Genomic DNA, 15945 nt, shown 5'->3' on the forward strand with positions numbered 1-15945 from the left:
TTGGCTCCTCAGGACCTGCCTCACTCTCTGGAGGTATTTGGCTGTAGCTGACCTCCTTGCTACCTCCTCATGGTTTCCATTTGCCTGTGGAATACCCAGGTACTTGTAACTGTCCTCCTGTATGTCTGTTATCCTGCCCTCTGGTAAATAAACCCCTTCAGTCCTCACTATCTTTCCTCTATTTGTCACCATTCAACCACACTTGTCCAGTCCGAATTATATCCTGATGTTGTCGCTGTAGATCCCGCTAAGGTGGATCAGTGAATCAATGTCTCACTCACTCCCGGCATACAGCTTGATGTCATCCATGTATAGGTGGTGGTTGATGGTAACTCCATTTCTGAACATGTATCCATATGCACTCTTTGTGATGACCTGACTGAGGGGGTTCAGGCCTATGCAGAACAGCAGCGAGGACAGTGCAGTCCCTTGGTATATGCCACATTTGATGGCTGTCCGTGTGATTGCCTTTGAGCTGGCCTCTAGTGTTGTTTTCCACTGCCGCATTGAGTTCATGATGAAGGCTATTAGTGTCCTGTTGGCTTTGTATAGTGCCAAGTACTCTAGTAATCATGTGTGGGGCATTGAATCATTGGCTCTCTTGTAGTCAATCCAGGCTGTGCTCAGGGTGGTATGTCTCATCTTAAGAGTCTTGGGTGACTGCTCTATCAACCAGTAGCTGATGCTTTGACCCTCTGGTGTTGTTCCCAATTCCTTTCCAAGTTTCACTCATGTATTGACTCATGTGCCCTTTCAGCCCAGGGGTTGACTGTCTAGTCTGGCCATGATTCTCATTTGAACCTCAGTAGCTTCAGCTGTCATGGCTGGTAGGATTGTTTCAGCCTGTTGGAGTCTGTCCTCATGCATTTCCTGCCTACTGGGTGGCCATTCAAGATGCTGAATTGTATAGTCATCAAGTTGTGACAGTAGCTTCCTTCTATTGATGTCCAAGCATTGAGCCACTAGCTGCTTCTGAGTCAGTGAGTGTGGAAGTGGGTCTCTTACTGGTCCACAGTTCCCACATATGCTTCATATAGCCCCTCTCCTGGGGTCTGCTGTTACAGTAGCATTCAATTAGTTCCAGGTTCTCACCCCTTGTCCATGAATGTCTTGTTCTGTTTCTCATCAGGTTGTCCTAGTTCCCCAACACCTGATGTGGACCTTGTTAACCCAGGCGACATCTGAGCCAGTATTACTCTATTTGTGTTACTCTCACTCACGTCTGAGGTAGTTGGCTTGTATTGCATTAGGAGTCTAAGCCATGGACTCTTACTGGATACTTGTTCCAACCGGGGTTTGAACCTCTGATCTCCGGCAGGAAATCCGGCACTCTTACCTTCTGAGCTATCCAGCTGCATATATATATATATATATATATATATATATATATATATATATATATATATATATATATATATATATATATATATATATATATATATATATATACGAAACTGTCAATGGTGTTGTGTGCTTGACTAATGAGGAGCGGAATATCAACACGGATACAGGAAAAAAGATTTTAATGCATTAAAATCTTTTTTCCTGTATCCGTCTTGATATATATATATATATATATATATTCAGAGCAAATCTGTGTTGAAGTGAAAAGGAAAGGGGGATAATATAATGATAACACACTGAAATGAAGCAGGCTTTGTCTATGAGGGAAAATGTCTGGCAAAAGCTGCACACCAGGGGGCACCCTCAGCATTTGCTATGAAAACTAGACAGCTGTCATTGTCTGCACCAAGTCTTCGCCACTGGTATTTGAAGCGTAAATCCTGACACCTCAATACACACCTCATCCATGGAGCCCTTTTTACAGTCGTCATCATCGTCATCTTCATCCTCACTTTCTGCCTCCACCTCACCTAAAATAAAAAATAATACAGGACAACTTTGAGAGGTGTGACTGGGATATTTCTAATGTGATGATGGTGCCCCTATAAGAGAAGGAGTGTGAGCTTGGTGGTGAACACAAGGCAAAGATTGGTAAGTGAAATATAACACCGACATTGGTGTACTACTGATCTGCCAGCGAATAAGCGCTCCTTGATAAAATTTACTGATTTGAACTGAATATAAAAATTTGAGAAGATTTTCAAACAAATCAAACATGAAGCAGAGAAATAAAACAAGGCTTATGTGACAAGGCTTAAGTCCCAACCCACTGAACTTATACCAATAAATGGCAGCTTACATATCCTATAGACGGAGCTGATCTGGACTCTGTCTCTCATAAGAGAATGAGCTTTGGCTGTTTAATCTGAGGTCACTTTGTATAACTCACCAATGGATTTCCTGCCATGTGGCCTAAGGCTGAGCTCGGCCCCTTCTGGAGGCTGGGAGGAATCTGCCATTTCCTCTTTGTTTGAACCTGTTAAGGAAAATAATAGCTTAAAGGTGTGACACACTTTTTTTCCCGTTGAGCTGAAAACATGTTGGTATAGGCCTAGGATGGTTTGCCATCCTAATTTAGATTTAAAATCTGTAAACCAACTGCCCTCACGATGAATTCAGCAAAAAGACCCAAAATGCATCACATGGCTGCTATGAAGTAGAAAACCTATGGTTTTTCTCACTTCTGGGGTAAAATGCACATGAATGATTACATTACGATCAACATCCTCCAAATTGCCCACTTAATGGGGCGCATCAGAAAAACTGAGACCCATATGACAGGTATATCTGCTGGCATTATTCTAATCTGTGGAGTCCAGCGGCTGCCATTACCCAACTAAACTTTCTACTTGTGAGATGTGAATAGATGGAAAAAGGTTAGAGACACTCGCATTGTTATTCTACACTTAAGTTACTTATAAGTTACTCTTTTTCCGCTTCCGGTGTGGGAAGATGGCGGCGTGAATTCACATTTGCGGCAGCCTCACCCAGTACTGTCCATGCAGTGTCTTTGTCCACGTCTGCATCTAAGTTTTGTATTCGTTTGATGGCTGGGATAGCTGGCACTGGATCGGCTGGGAGAGCGGGGCAGGCTAAGCTAACTGCCAGCCCATGCAGACCGGCAAATCCGATAACACCGAGGGTGGTCTGGCGATGGCCTCACCTGGCATTGACTGTGGTGTTTTTGATGTCGTCATGAGGAGTGTGGGGAGGTGTGTCGAGTGTGTCTGACTGAGAGAGCTGGCACTGGATCGGCTGGGAGAGTTTGGTCTGCTTTGTTTGATGGGCCCGGGGACCACGGCCCCTGCCTGGAGCGGCGGTGTGACAGGACCCAGAAGCAGGGCGGGCTAAGCTAACTGCCAGCCCATGCAGACCGGCGGTTCTGACATCCATCCTGGCTAGAGTTCGTTCCCTTGGACTGTGATTTTTTGTTTAGTTTTGATATATGTGTTAGTTTGGATATGTGTGTTCTTGTAGTTTTTGGATGTGTTTTTGTCTTTGTGTTGTACTGCTGTGGGCTGGGGGGAATGGCATTTCGTTTCATTTCATGTACGTATGTGTATGAAGTGAAATGACAAATAAAGTGTTCCTGATTCCTGATTCTTATAAAGGGGAAAACTTAAGGGCATGACAATGGAAATGATCTGGGTTAAACCCATTTCTACTCAGCATTAACCTCTCCATGGTTTAATATGTTCAATATTTTGAACAACACTCCATCTTTATGGAATGATTTCTAACATGGATAACCTGGGTTTCTGAAGATATTGAGTGTATGAGTGTCCACTCCCTCTCATAGGACATGTTAGGGCATTTTGCGGTCAAATGCTCGTGATGCTCTATTTCCTTCACCAGGGGGCGGCGTGTGCTAGTATAATAATGAAGCGGGAAGCGCTGCAAATAAATGGTCTGGCTGACAGTGTGATTCATCGGGACTCTAAATACTTGAGTAGCTATCCAACCAAAACTGTAAGATCTTCACACATACACAGAAAAAGACAAAGGGACATATGGTACAAGAAGTGAACAGATCCACACGTGTACACAAACACTGACTCGAAACATCTGCCTGCTCCAATGCAGCTTTACATTTCGGGAACCCCATGATGGAGGGTATTTGTTTAAATATGGAAGTACATAAATTCAAATGCATAAAACGACAGATGACAGATAATAAAGCACAGATATACAATGCAGGCACTACTGGTCAGTGTTTAAGACACCCTTGTGACTAACAGCGTATGTGCCTGACAGGGAATATATGCAATAGCCAATAATACCTTCTGCTGATGGAGAGGGCCATGAAAGTGATGAATGATAAACAAAAGTGCTCCTTGGTCCACCAATTCCGCTTCTGGACAACACAGAGGCATTTGTCCAGAGCCCAGATGGACCCGCAGAGGAAGGCAATATTTTCAGTCCGAAACAGCATATTTCAACAGTCCAGGTGTGTGACTTTATGGGCTTGTTTGCAGGATGTGCATGTAAGTGCACATATTCAAGTGTATATACAGACAACACGGCCAAATGTATGCGGACACCAGAACATCATAGCCATATGTGCATTTTGAACATCTCATTCCAAACCCATGGGCATTAATATGGAGTTGGTCCGCCCTTTGCTGCTATAACAGCCTCCACTCTTCTGGGAAGGCTTTTCGCTAGATTTTGGAACATGGCTGCAGGCATTTGCTCCCATTCAGCCGCAAGAGCATTAGTGACGTTGGACACTGATGTTGGGGAGAAGGCCTGGCTCACAGTCGGCATTCCAATTCATCCCAAAGGTGTTGGATGGAGTTGAGATCAGAGCTCTGTGCAGGCCAGTCAAGTTCCCCAACACCAAATTCAGCAAACCATGTCTTTATGGACCCCGCTTTGTGCACGGGGGTATTGTCATGCTGAAACAGGAAAGGGCCTTCCCCAAACTGTTGCCATTAAGTTGGAAGCTCACAATTCTCTAGAATGTCATTTTATACTGTAACATTAAGATTTCCCTTCACTGGAACTAAGGGGCCTAGCCCACACCATGAAAAACAGCCCAAGATCATTGTTCCTCCTCCACCAAACTTTACAGTTGGCAATATCCATTTGGGCAGGTAGCGTTGTCCTGGCATCCGCCAAACCCAGATTGGTCTATCAGACTGCCAGATAATGAAACATGATTCATCACTCCAGAGAACGTGTTTCCACTGCTCCAGACTCCAATGGCGGTGTGCTTCACACCATTCCAGCTGACGCTTGGCATTACCCAAGGTGATCTTAGGCTTGTGTGTGGCTGCTCAGCCATGGAAACCCATTTCATGAAGCTCCTGACAAACAGTTCTTATGCTGACATTCCTTCCAGAGGAACTTGGGAGCGTTGCAACCCAAGACAGACGAATTTTACACACTTCAGCACTTGGCGGTCCCGTTCTATGAGGTTGTGTGTCCTACGGCTTCACAGCTGACTGTTGTTGCTCTGAGATGCTTCCACTTCACAATAACAGACTTACAGTTGACCGGGGCAGATCTAGTAGGGTAGAAATTTGACCAACTGACTTGTTGGAACGGTGGCATCCTGACAGAGCCACATTGGAAGTCATGAGCTCTTCAGTACGACCCATTCTACTGCCAGTGTTTGTCTATGGAGACTGCATGGCTGTGTGCTTTATTTTATGCACCTGTTAGCAATGGATGGATGTGGCTGAAATAGTCAAAACCACTCATTAGAAGAGCTGTCCAGATACTTTTGGCCATCTCGTGTTTTTCTTCTTCTTTCATCTTGTTCCCTGTTTCTCAGGGGTCACCACAGCAGATTTTATAGTTTCCATCGGTACTCTATGAGGGCACAGCACCAAAGGCGGTCGTTGTTAACCCGGGCCTTGACCAATCTGGTATGGAGTCTTAACCGATCCAGTATGGTCTTGTCAATCCGCATAATGATTTGGCAAAATCTTACATCAGATGCCCTTACTGACACAACCATTAACCCTATGGACGGGGGCACAGGTAAAGCGCTGGATGCCATCCCAGTATTCATGGACTTGCATGCCTGTCGCCAAATAGTGTTTATATGTATATATACACACATATATAATATGTGTGTGTATGTGTGTGTGTGTGTGGTTCCATATGGGGTGTCCTCCACAGTTACCTGTGCTAGGGGAGGAGGGTTCACACACACTGGAGGAGTCGCTGTAGGTGTTCGAGACCTGCTCCGACAGCTTTTTCTTGGCACTTCCATCGGCTTTGTGGTGTTTCTTCTTGTTCTTCACAAGAATCTTCCCCATCAGTTCCATGGGGCTGGGTAGTGGTACACAAGCCTCTAACTGGATGGGGTTAAGGGTTAGGGGGATTGGGTGGTGGGCAAGAGAAAAGACAAGACAGAGAGAGAGAGAGAAAGTTGAGTTAGAATAATTCAGTCAGCGTTGACACAAGGTTTCTGTAGTGACGAAGGGAAAGTATTCCGTATGTGACATGGAAATTGGTTAGGGAACAATGTGAGAGGCGATGTTGTTATTGCAAATATGACATTAAAGTCAACAAATGAGAAGGTTGTTTGTTTTAAAGATGGCGGATGGAGAGGAACGGGGCAGGTGCAGAGTTCCAAAATAGTTATTGCTGTTTTGACAACAGTGTCATGCCACCGAGAGCTGCATTATATGACCCCATTTGAAACTGTTTTGCGATGGGATTTTGATATGGAGGGGAAAAGAAGAGGCAAAAAAAATAGTCCTTGAGTTTCCTCCAACAATTTCAGAATGCCATGCACTTTTGCTAATGTGAGTCAGCAGTATGATGTGCAAATTCCTGGTGGATTTACTCTTCATTATGTCAAAAATGTTGCGCAGTAAGTATATTTTGAAGGTGAACATGAACATGAACACAATACCTTACAGCCTGTTGATGGAATAGTTCAAAAGTTTTCACTTTCAACACTGAAATCAGCTCGCTTCAAGGAAACCGAGTGTTTAGTCCAAAAAACCCCCCTCTCCGGGGAGCTGGCTGGAGGTAGGCAGATCTGTGATTTATTTATAGGGTACACTGCTTTTGGATCACACTGTCTACGGCTATCAATAATGCATCATTAGGAAACAGCGGTGATGTTGAGTAATCGCACACCCACAATTGTTAACAGCTCATTAGTGGCAAGCATGTGAAAAGTTTCTCACCTTTTCTTGATTTCTTATTAAACTGACCTTATCCACAGCGATCCATTTCCCAACATACCGCCACACAATCCCATCTACACTACTCCAGTCAGAAATGTATTGCTTTTTCTCACCATGTGAAGTTCTGCAACTGTGTGCGAGCTAAGTCTTTCATTATAGGGATGGGCAGATCGATACCAAAGTATCGATACTCCAATCCTGAGGGTTAGGGTTTGAGAATCAATCCCCACATTTAAAAAATCAATACCAGGTACTGCCTTTAACAAGTGATATATATATATATATATATATATTTTAATGTTTTTTGTTTTGTTTATTTTTTTTAGGATAGGGACTACTTTTCCTTCTGCCTTCTCGCTCCACTTGCCATAGTTTATATAAAGGCAGTAGCACGGCACCACACGCAGAGAAACAGATGCTGCCTGCCACAGCCTGCCAGTCAGTAGAGTAGAGAAGTCTGATATTTGGTAGTTTAAAAAAAAAGAAAAAGAATGACAGCCACTTTATTTGACATTGTATTCTTACAATTCATTTGTTCTCTGGATTCAACCCATCCTATTGTATAGGAGCAGTGGGCAGCTGCAGCGCCCGGGAACCAATTCCAGTTCTTCTTTCCATTGCTTTGCTGAGGGGCACAGGCAGGTGTGTTAACCCTAACATGCATGTCTTTTTGATGGTGGGAGGAAACCGGAGCACCTGGAGGAAACCCACACGGACACGGGGAGAACATGCAAACTCCACACAGAAAGGACCTGAGACGGTCTGTGGTTCAAACCCAGGACCTTCTTGCTGTGAGGGAACAGTGCTAACCAATGGGCCACCCACCATGCCACCACAGCGGCCCAACTTTATTTAATACTAATGCCAAGGCTTTCGGATATAACTTTTTGGTGTCCGCATTTACTAATTTTCACTCTAGAAATCACAAATTTTAAAAAAACAAACACGATTATTATTATTATTATTATCATTAGCATTAGCATCATTATTACACATTAAGGCTGTGTCCAACTCTCAAGTATGCTGCCTACTTCCTCCTTCCTCTGAAAGTAGCATTTTAACATAATTCTGCCTAAGAAGGCAGCATATTTTGGTACTAGGTAGACAGTAGAAAGTCATAACCCAATGTTCTCGACCCACTCATGCGAGCAGTGTTTGTATACAATCTTAACGTATGGTTAGCTAACTGGCTAAATTTCCACCTTGACCACACTAGCATGTTCACTTTGTACTCACGTACACGCATATTTATAACTTTGATTACTACCTAAGTTGAAAAAACATCATCAGGTTTATGCATATAAGCTGACAACTAACATTCAAACACAAGTTTGTTGGATCAGGCCGCCATTTAATTTTCTTGCAAAGCTTTTCTGGCTTGTTGTTATGAACCGTGGGATGTTCTACTTTGTGAAGGAACCATCTGATGCTGCTTTCAAAATCAGCCAAAACAAGGCACCTTAGACAGACGCGTTTTCAGTTGGCCTCAGTAGGGGACAGCCTTCACATTGGGAACGTGTAAATGCTGCCTAAAAATGTTGCCTTCTAAGGCAGCACACTTGAGAGTTTGACACAGCCAAAATATGAATAAAAAAAGAGCCTATTCTTTTTAATGGGGGCTGGGACCCAGTCTACGTTACAGTACCTGTAAATTGGCAGCCATTGTAATGCTACTATTAAATTAAAACCAACAGAATGGTTGTTACTGAAGTTGTGATTATATATGTAATTATTGCAATGGTATAACATTATAGGATATTATATATAATAATCCATATGTATAATATGCCTTACATATTGTAGCGAATTCAGGGGGGCAGCTCTGGACGCCGCATCCGCGACGCGAACCCGTGGCTCCCACACCGCAAGCGACTACGTTAACCAGTCGACTAAAGGGTCCGACCCGTTAGCCTAATGGGTCGGACTGGTTAACGTAGTCGCTTGTGGTGTGGGAGCCACGGGTTTGCGTCCCGGATGCGGCATCCTGAGCTGCCCCCTGAATTCACTACATTGGTGTCAGAAGTGGGATGGTGAGACCGTAAGGCCATCGGAAGAGTATGCGCCCAGAGGCGTGAAGGAGCTGATATGCTTAAGCGCGGGGACGCGCTTCCCGAAGGAGGGGGGTAGTGTAATGTGCATGGATAAGTAGATATGTTGGCCCTTGGCTAACGGGTTGGACCCTTTAGTCGAGTGGTTAGCAATGTCTCCCGTGGCGCAGGAGATACGGGTTCGCGTCCCGAGCTGCGGCGTCCCGAGCTGCCCCCTGAATTCGCTACAATATAATATGCCTTATGTGCACTCTATGGACCCTGAACCCTCTTCATGTCATTCAGCTATGTCAGAGAGGAGTGTGGAAGTGGAGAAAGGGATGAAGATCAATTCAGATAATGAGGAAAGAGCAAGTGTGAGAGGCGGTGTACAGAAATTGAAGGACACACTGAAGAGGAGAAAAGACAGGGTGAAAGTGAGGATGTTGAAAAACAAGAGTTATGTGGAAGGGCTTCAGAGGAAAACAGTCTTTTATCTGGTGACCCAGGGCAATGGCCAGGAAAAATAACTGATATGGACAGGGAGACAATTGTTAGGAAGTTGTCCCAAAGAGATGAAGACATAGAAATGCCACAGGATACCTGCGCATTAAACAAAGGCAGCAAATGGAAGAGAAAGGATGAGGAGTAATTGATAGCAAAAATACAAAATGCACTATATTGCATACCATATGTGCTTTTTTTTCTATCAACAAAATGACCTTCCAATAGTGCACTGAATAGTAAATATGGCTACAAAATGTCTGCTGTGAAGTGGTGTCGTATGTTGGACAAATGCCATGAGAAGAACAAGGCACACAGAGACTGCTTCCTGAAGTGGAAGAATTTTCAACATTCTGTAATGGCTAGTAGTGGCATTTATCACTTGCAGAAACAGTTACAGTGAGAAGTCGCGAAAAATAGAGCTCTCCTGCAGAGAATCCTAGATGTTACACTGCACTTGGCATCGGGGAATATACTTTTCAGGGGTAAAATGCAAGACTTGGATGACATCCATGATGGTAATTTCCTAGGCTCGCTAGAGCTCTTGTCTCACTATGATCCACTGCTGAACAAGCACTTACAAAAACTTAGGGACAAGAAAAAAGAAACCAGGCTGACACATTACCTTAGCTCCAAAACTCAAAATGAATTAATTGAACTACGTAGCAGAAGAATTATGGAAAGAATTCTTAAGCAAAGGAAGGATTCAATTTATTATTGTTATCTGTGACGCAACACCAGATATTTCACATACCGAGCAGAATGTTTTCCTCATAAGATATGTGACTCATAATAAAGACACAGACGACTGGGAGATCACTGAACGGTTTCTTGAGTTCAAGGACTTCAACAATAAGACAGGAAGCGAGAAAGCAAGTCTGGTAGAAAATGTGCTTCATGACCAAGCGACAGACATCAGAGATTGCAGAGGGCAGGGATATGACATTGGGGCAAACATGTCAGGGAAAGTCAAGGGAGTCCAAGCCCAAATATATATTTAAAAAAAATCCTCTCACTACATTCTCATCTTGTGCATCCCACACCTTAAATCTTGTGGGTGTGCATGCTGCAGTCAAGCCCAGAAGTGTCAACATGTTTTGGCAGCATCAATTGCCTTTACACACTTTTTAGTGCAAACCCCTAGAGATGGGCCATCTACAAAGAGAAAACAGGCTGCTCTCTGCATTCTCTCTCTAATACCCAGTGGAGCGCACATATTGATGCTGTTAAAGCTGTAGCAAAGCATCTACCTGATGTCATTGAGGTCACCGATACCACACTCATTACATACAGTCTCACTAATGAGGTCAGATCAGACGCAAGTGGTCTGAAGAACTACTGTAGGTCATTTGATGCCATTGTCCTCCTCACTCTCAGTCTCAAAGTTACTACAGTGCACTCAGGACAGGAATGTAATCCTCCAGTCAGGAAAGAGAGGCAGATGCCTTGAGTTAGAGGCAGCCAATGTTAAGGCCCTAAAGGAAGAGATGCAGGGTCTTAGAAATAAATGGGAGTCTCTCCTGTCTGAGGCATCCTTGGTCGCAACTCAAATAGGCGTTACTCCTGAATTTTAGCAGGAAACACGGTCAGCAGAGGAAAAGGAAGAGGTTACATGATGAGACATCTCTGGAAGAGACAATTCAAGACAGTGCAACAGTATTTTGCAATACATTGTTTTTCACTGCCATGGACAACATCCTAAGTGGCTTGGACACTCAGTTCCACACCACTGCAACAACTGTTGAGGAATTTGCTGCTACTGTTCTGCAAATAGGACATATTAGTGAAGATAAGAGAGAGAGAGGGTTGGATGATGTAGGGATAGTGAATCAGGAAGTTCAGCGGATTAGCAAGGAGGAAGTGAGGGCAGCTATGAAGAGGATGAAGAATGGAAAGGCAGTTGGTCCTGATGACATACCTGTGGAGGCAGGGAGATGTTTAGGAGAGATGGCAGTGGAGTTTCTAACTAGATTGTTTAACACAATCCTGGAAAGTGAGAGGATGCCTGAGGAGTGGAGAAGAAGCATACTGGTACCGATTTTCAAGAACAAGGGCGATGTGCAGAACTGTAACAACTACAGAGGTATAAAGTTGATCAGCCACAGCATGAAGATTTGGGAAAGAGTAATAGAAGCTAGGTTAAGAGGAGAGGTGACGATCAGCGAGCAGCAGTATGGTTTCATGCCACGAAAGAGCACCACAGATGCGATGTTTGCTTTGAGAATGTTGATTGAGAAGTATAGAGAAGGCCAGAAAGAGTTGCATTGTGTCTTTGTAGATTTAGAGAAAGCTTATGACAGAGTACCGAGAGAGGAGGTGTGGTATTGTATGAGGAAGTCAGGAGTTGCAGAGAAGTATGTAGGAGTGGTGCAGGATATGTATGAGGGAAGTGTGACAATGGTGAGGTGTGCGGTTGGAATGACGGATGGGTTCAAGGTGGAGGTGGGATTACATCAAGGATCGGCTCTTAGCCCTTTCTTGTTTGCAATGGTGATGGACAGGTTGACGGACAAGATCAGGCAGGAGTCTCCATGGACGATGATGTTCGCGGATGACATTGTGATCTGTAGTGAGAGTAGGGTGCAGGTTGAGGAGAGCCTGGAGAGGTGGAGGTATGCACTAGAGAGAAGAGGAATGAAAGTCAGTAGGAGCAAGACGGAATACCTATGCGTGAATGAGAGAGAGGACAGTGGAATGGTCAGGATGCAAGGAGTGGAGGTGACAAAGACATCTGAGTTTAAATACTTGGGGTCAACTGTCCAAAGTGACGGGGAGTGCAGTAGAGAGGTGAAAAAGAGAGTGCAGGCAGGTTGGAGTGGGTGGAGAAGTGTGTCAGGAGTGATTTGCGACAGAAGGGTACCAGCAAGAGTTAAAGGGAAAGTTTACAAGATGGTTGTGAGACCAGCTATGTTATATGGTTTGGAGACAGTGGCACTGACGAAAAGACAGGAGGCGGAGCTGGAGGTGGCAGAGTTGAAGATGCTAAGATTTTCACTGGGAGTAACGAAGAAGGACAGGATTAGGAACGATTATATTAGAGGGACCGCTCAGGTTGGACGGTTTGGAGACAAAGCAAGAGAGGCAAGATTGAGATGGCTTGGACATGTGTGGAGGAGAGATGCTGAGTATATTGGGAGAAGGATGCTGAATATGGAGCTGCCAGGGAAGAGGAGAAGAGGAAGGCCAAAGAGGAGGTTTATGGATGTGGTGAGGGAAGACATGCAGGTGGCTGGTGTGACAGAGGAAGACGCAGAAGACAGGAAGAAATGGAAACGGATGATCCGCTGTGGCGACCCCTAACGGGAGCAGCCGAAAGTAGTAGTAGTAGTAGTGAAGATAAAGTCCCATCTGTGTGTCAGCCAACGATCTTGAAATATTGCAAAGACCTAAAACTAGAGTTTTGGAAAGAAGTAAAACACCTGAACAGTATACTATATGCTGCCACTTTCCCTCCTAACACATCCCCTCTTGGTCTGCTGAACGCAATTTATAAGATGCAGTTACAAAGCATTTTTGGAGAAGTGTGTATTGCATTATGCATATTTTGCACACTGCCTGGGGCAGTTGCTGGTGGCGAGAGAGCTTTCAGTAAGCTTAAACTGATAGAAAACTATTTGAGGTCCACCTTGTTACAGGACAGGCTCAACAGTCTTGCAATGCTGTCCACTGAGAGTCAGTTAGCTAGAAGGCTAGAAAGCTGGACTTCAAATACCTCAATACCATTGCTGCCAAGAAGCATCAGTGCTGAGCTCTTGGGGAATAGGGTCAATGATAGTCCCCATAAACTCCAGCCATGCACCCCCTTCCCCAAAGGAAAAAAAAAATCAAACAAGAACAAAGTTAAAGGAGGAAAGCAACCATTAGGAAGCAAGGAAACTAGTTAGAGATTTGGTTGGTGTGGTCTTCAATAAGTGGCACGGTGGCACAGTGGTTAGCGCAGTGGCCTCACAGCAAGAAGGTCCTAGGTTCGAACCCTGGGGTTGTCCAAACTTGGGGGTCATCCCGGGTCATCCTCTGTGCAGAGTTTGCATGTTCTCCCCGTGTCTGCGTAGGTTTCCTCCGGGATGCTTCGGTTTCCTCCCACAGTCCAAAGACATGTAGGTCAGGTGAATCGGCTGAACTAAATTGTCCCACGGTATGAATGTGTCGGCCCTGTGATGGACTGGCGGCCTGTCCAGGGTGTCTCCCCGCCTGCTGCCCAATGACTACTGGGACAGGCTCCAGCATCCCACAACCCTAAGTAGGATAAGCGGCTTGGATAATGGATGAATGGATTTCAATAAAATAGAAAATTATCCTCTTTTGTTTTTCTTGACCATTCTAAGGTCAAACTTAAATGAATCCAAACAAGCAAAAAACATGGATGTGCGCCTTTCTCTGTGCATTATACTTGGATGTGAGCGAGCTTCTCCCTCTGGAGGAGGCCCTTTTCTTCTGTTTTGACATGGTAACATATTAACACATTTCTTATACAGGGTATCAGATAGCCTTGCATCAAATAATTCATTTCACTGTCTACAAAATGTTGCATGCATGTTTGCACAGTATTACATGTAGTTTCATAGCTTACTACCAGTAAATGTTGGAGGGCAAGAGACCTGCAAGCTTGAAAAAATAAAGTTATTTAAAGCTATGGATAAAGTGGGTTCTAGAGGTGTGGTTACTCCAAATTTGCAAAGTTGTTTTTGGTTTGGCTGGGAGCGGGGGACAATTTGCTACCTTTTCATGGGGGCCAAAAATCCTTGGCTGCACCCTCGTATGAGAATGAGTCATTATTCTTACGAATATTGCCTGTAACAAATACCTGGACTTGACATATGTTCTTTTTTTCTTTAGCCTTATTCAACCAGTTCAGCTGCAGTGGTTGTGGAAAAAAAATGTGTGAATCATGTAATCATTTCAACACTACATTCTGAACCATCTGAACATGGTTCAGCATGCTGCTGCTAGAATTCTGACTAAATCCAGGAAATATGACCATAATTACACCAATTCATGCCTCCCTTCATTGGCTTCCTACCCATGTTAGATCAGACTTCAAGGTGCTTCTGCTGACTTATAAAATCCTAAATGGGCTTGCCCCATCCTACCTATCTGATCTCTTTAAACCGTATATTACATCTCGAGCTCTTCGCTCTCAAAGTACAGGGCTCCTGTGTGTACCCAAAGTTAAAAAGAAGTCAGCTGGTGGCAGGGCCCTTTCCTATCAGGCTCCATTCTTGTGGCATAACCTGCCTAGTGCCGTCAGACAATCAGTCTGTTGAGTCCTTTAAATCCAAACTTAAAGCACACCTTTTTGCCTTAACTTACAATTAGTTGCCTTTAAATTGAGTGTTTCACAACCTGTACTGCATGGTGGGTCAGTTTCTGTCTCAATGAATTTACCAAGCACTTTCCACCGACAAGATTATCGCATAGAGATTATGACTAATCGATGACTTAATTATGACTAATAACTATTGCAAACTGTTCTCTTCTCTCACGTCTTTTCTCTTTCTCTGAATGATGTCTTTTTTCCCTCTCTTTCTGTGTGTGAATGGTGTCATGTCAGTCTCCCTTGTGTGCACGTGCAGTTGGTCCTCCTCCCAGGTCTCTGTGGTGATGGCGGTCACCACCTTGACGCTGCTTGGCATCCCCCTCACCACATTTTCTTTTTATCTATTTTATAAATCCATATAATTTTGTGATCCTGTTTCAATTTTATATCCTTCTCTCACTAAGAGGTGTGATTATTATTTATTTGTTTGTTTGTTTGTTTGTTTATTTAGCGAGGAGATGCTGGTCGTGTGGCTTGGGCCCTGGGCTGTTCCGGTGGCATCTGGACACTGCCTGGCATCCTGTGCATCAAATTCTTCATAAATTTGATAGTTCTCTTATCCTCTTTCAATGTTGTATTGTGTAAATTGTGTAAACACAACATCCATTGCACGTTGTCCGTCTTGGGAGAGAGATCCCTGCTCTGTTGCTCTCTCTGAGGTTTCTTCCTATTTTTTTCTCCTTGGTAAAGGTTTTTTTTGGGGTTTTTTTAGGGAGTTGTTCCTTATCCGATGCAAGGGTCTAAGGACAGGATGTTGTGTTGCTGTTAAGCCCCTTGAGGCAAATCTGTAATTCATGATATTGGGCGATACAAATAAAACTGACTTGACTCGACTTGACATCTGACAACAGCAAAGATCTTGACACTTCCCTTTGACTGTGCAGCACTCTGTGAAAATCAAATCAAATTGAATCAAATCAATTTTATTTGTATAGCCCAATATCACATATTACAAATTTGCCTCAGTGGGCTTAACAGCAACACAACATCCTGTCCTTAGACCCTCTCACAATGCCTCACTTCAAATCTCAAGTGACACTGA

At 44.0% G+C, this 15945-nt stretch overlaps 1 protein-coding gene across 1 annotated transcript in view; it reads right to left on the reverse strand.

Moving 5' to 3' along the window:
* The window catches only part of LOC130125085 (1-phosphatidylinositol 4,5-bisphosphate phosphodiesterase beta-1), a 191259-nt gene that overhangs the window by 49291 nt on the left and 126023 nt on the right, over positions 1-15945 (reverse strand). The window contains exons 14-16 of the mRNA XM_056294534.1: positions 6038-6212; positions 2294-2380; positions 1804-1874 (exon numbers count right to left, since the gene is read on the reverse strand). Of these exons, the coding sequence (XP_056150509.1) occupies positions 1804-1874; positions 2294-2380; positions 6038-6212 (333 nt within the window). The remainder of the gene's footprint in view (positions 1-1803; positions 1875-2293; positions 2381-6037; positions 6213-15945) is intronic.

The sequence above is a fragment of the Lampris incognitus genome, chromosome 15 (assembly GCF_029633865.1).
Source record: "Lampris incognitus isolate fLamInc1 chromosome 15, fLamInc1.hap2, whole genome shotgun sequence".
NCBI classification, from domain to species: Eukaryota; Metazoa; Chordata; class Actinopteri; order Lampriformes; family Lampridae; genus Lampris; species Lampris incognitus.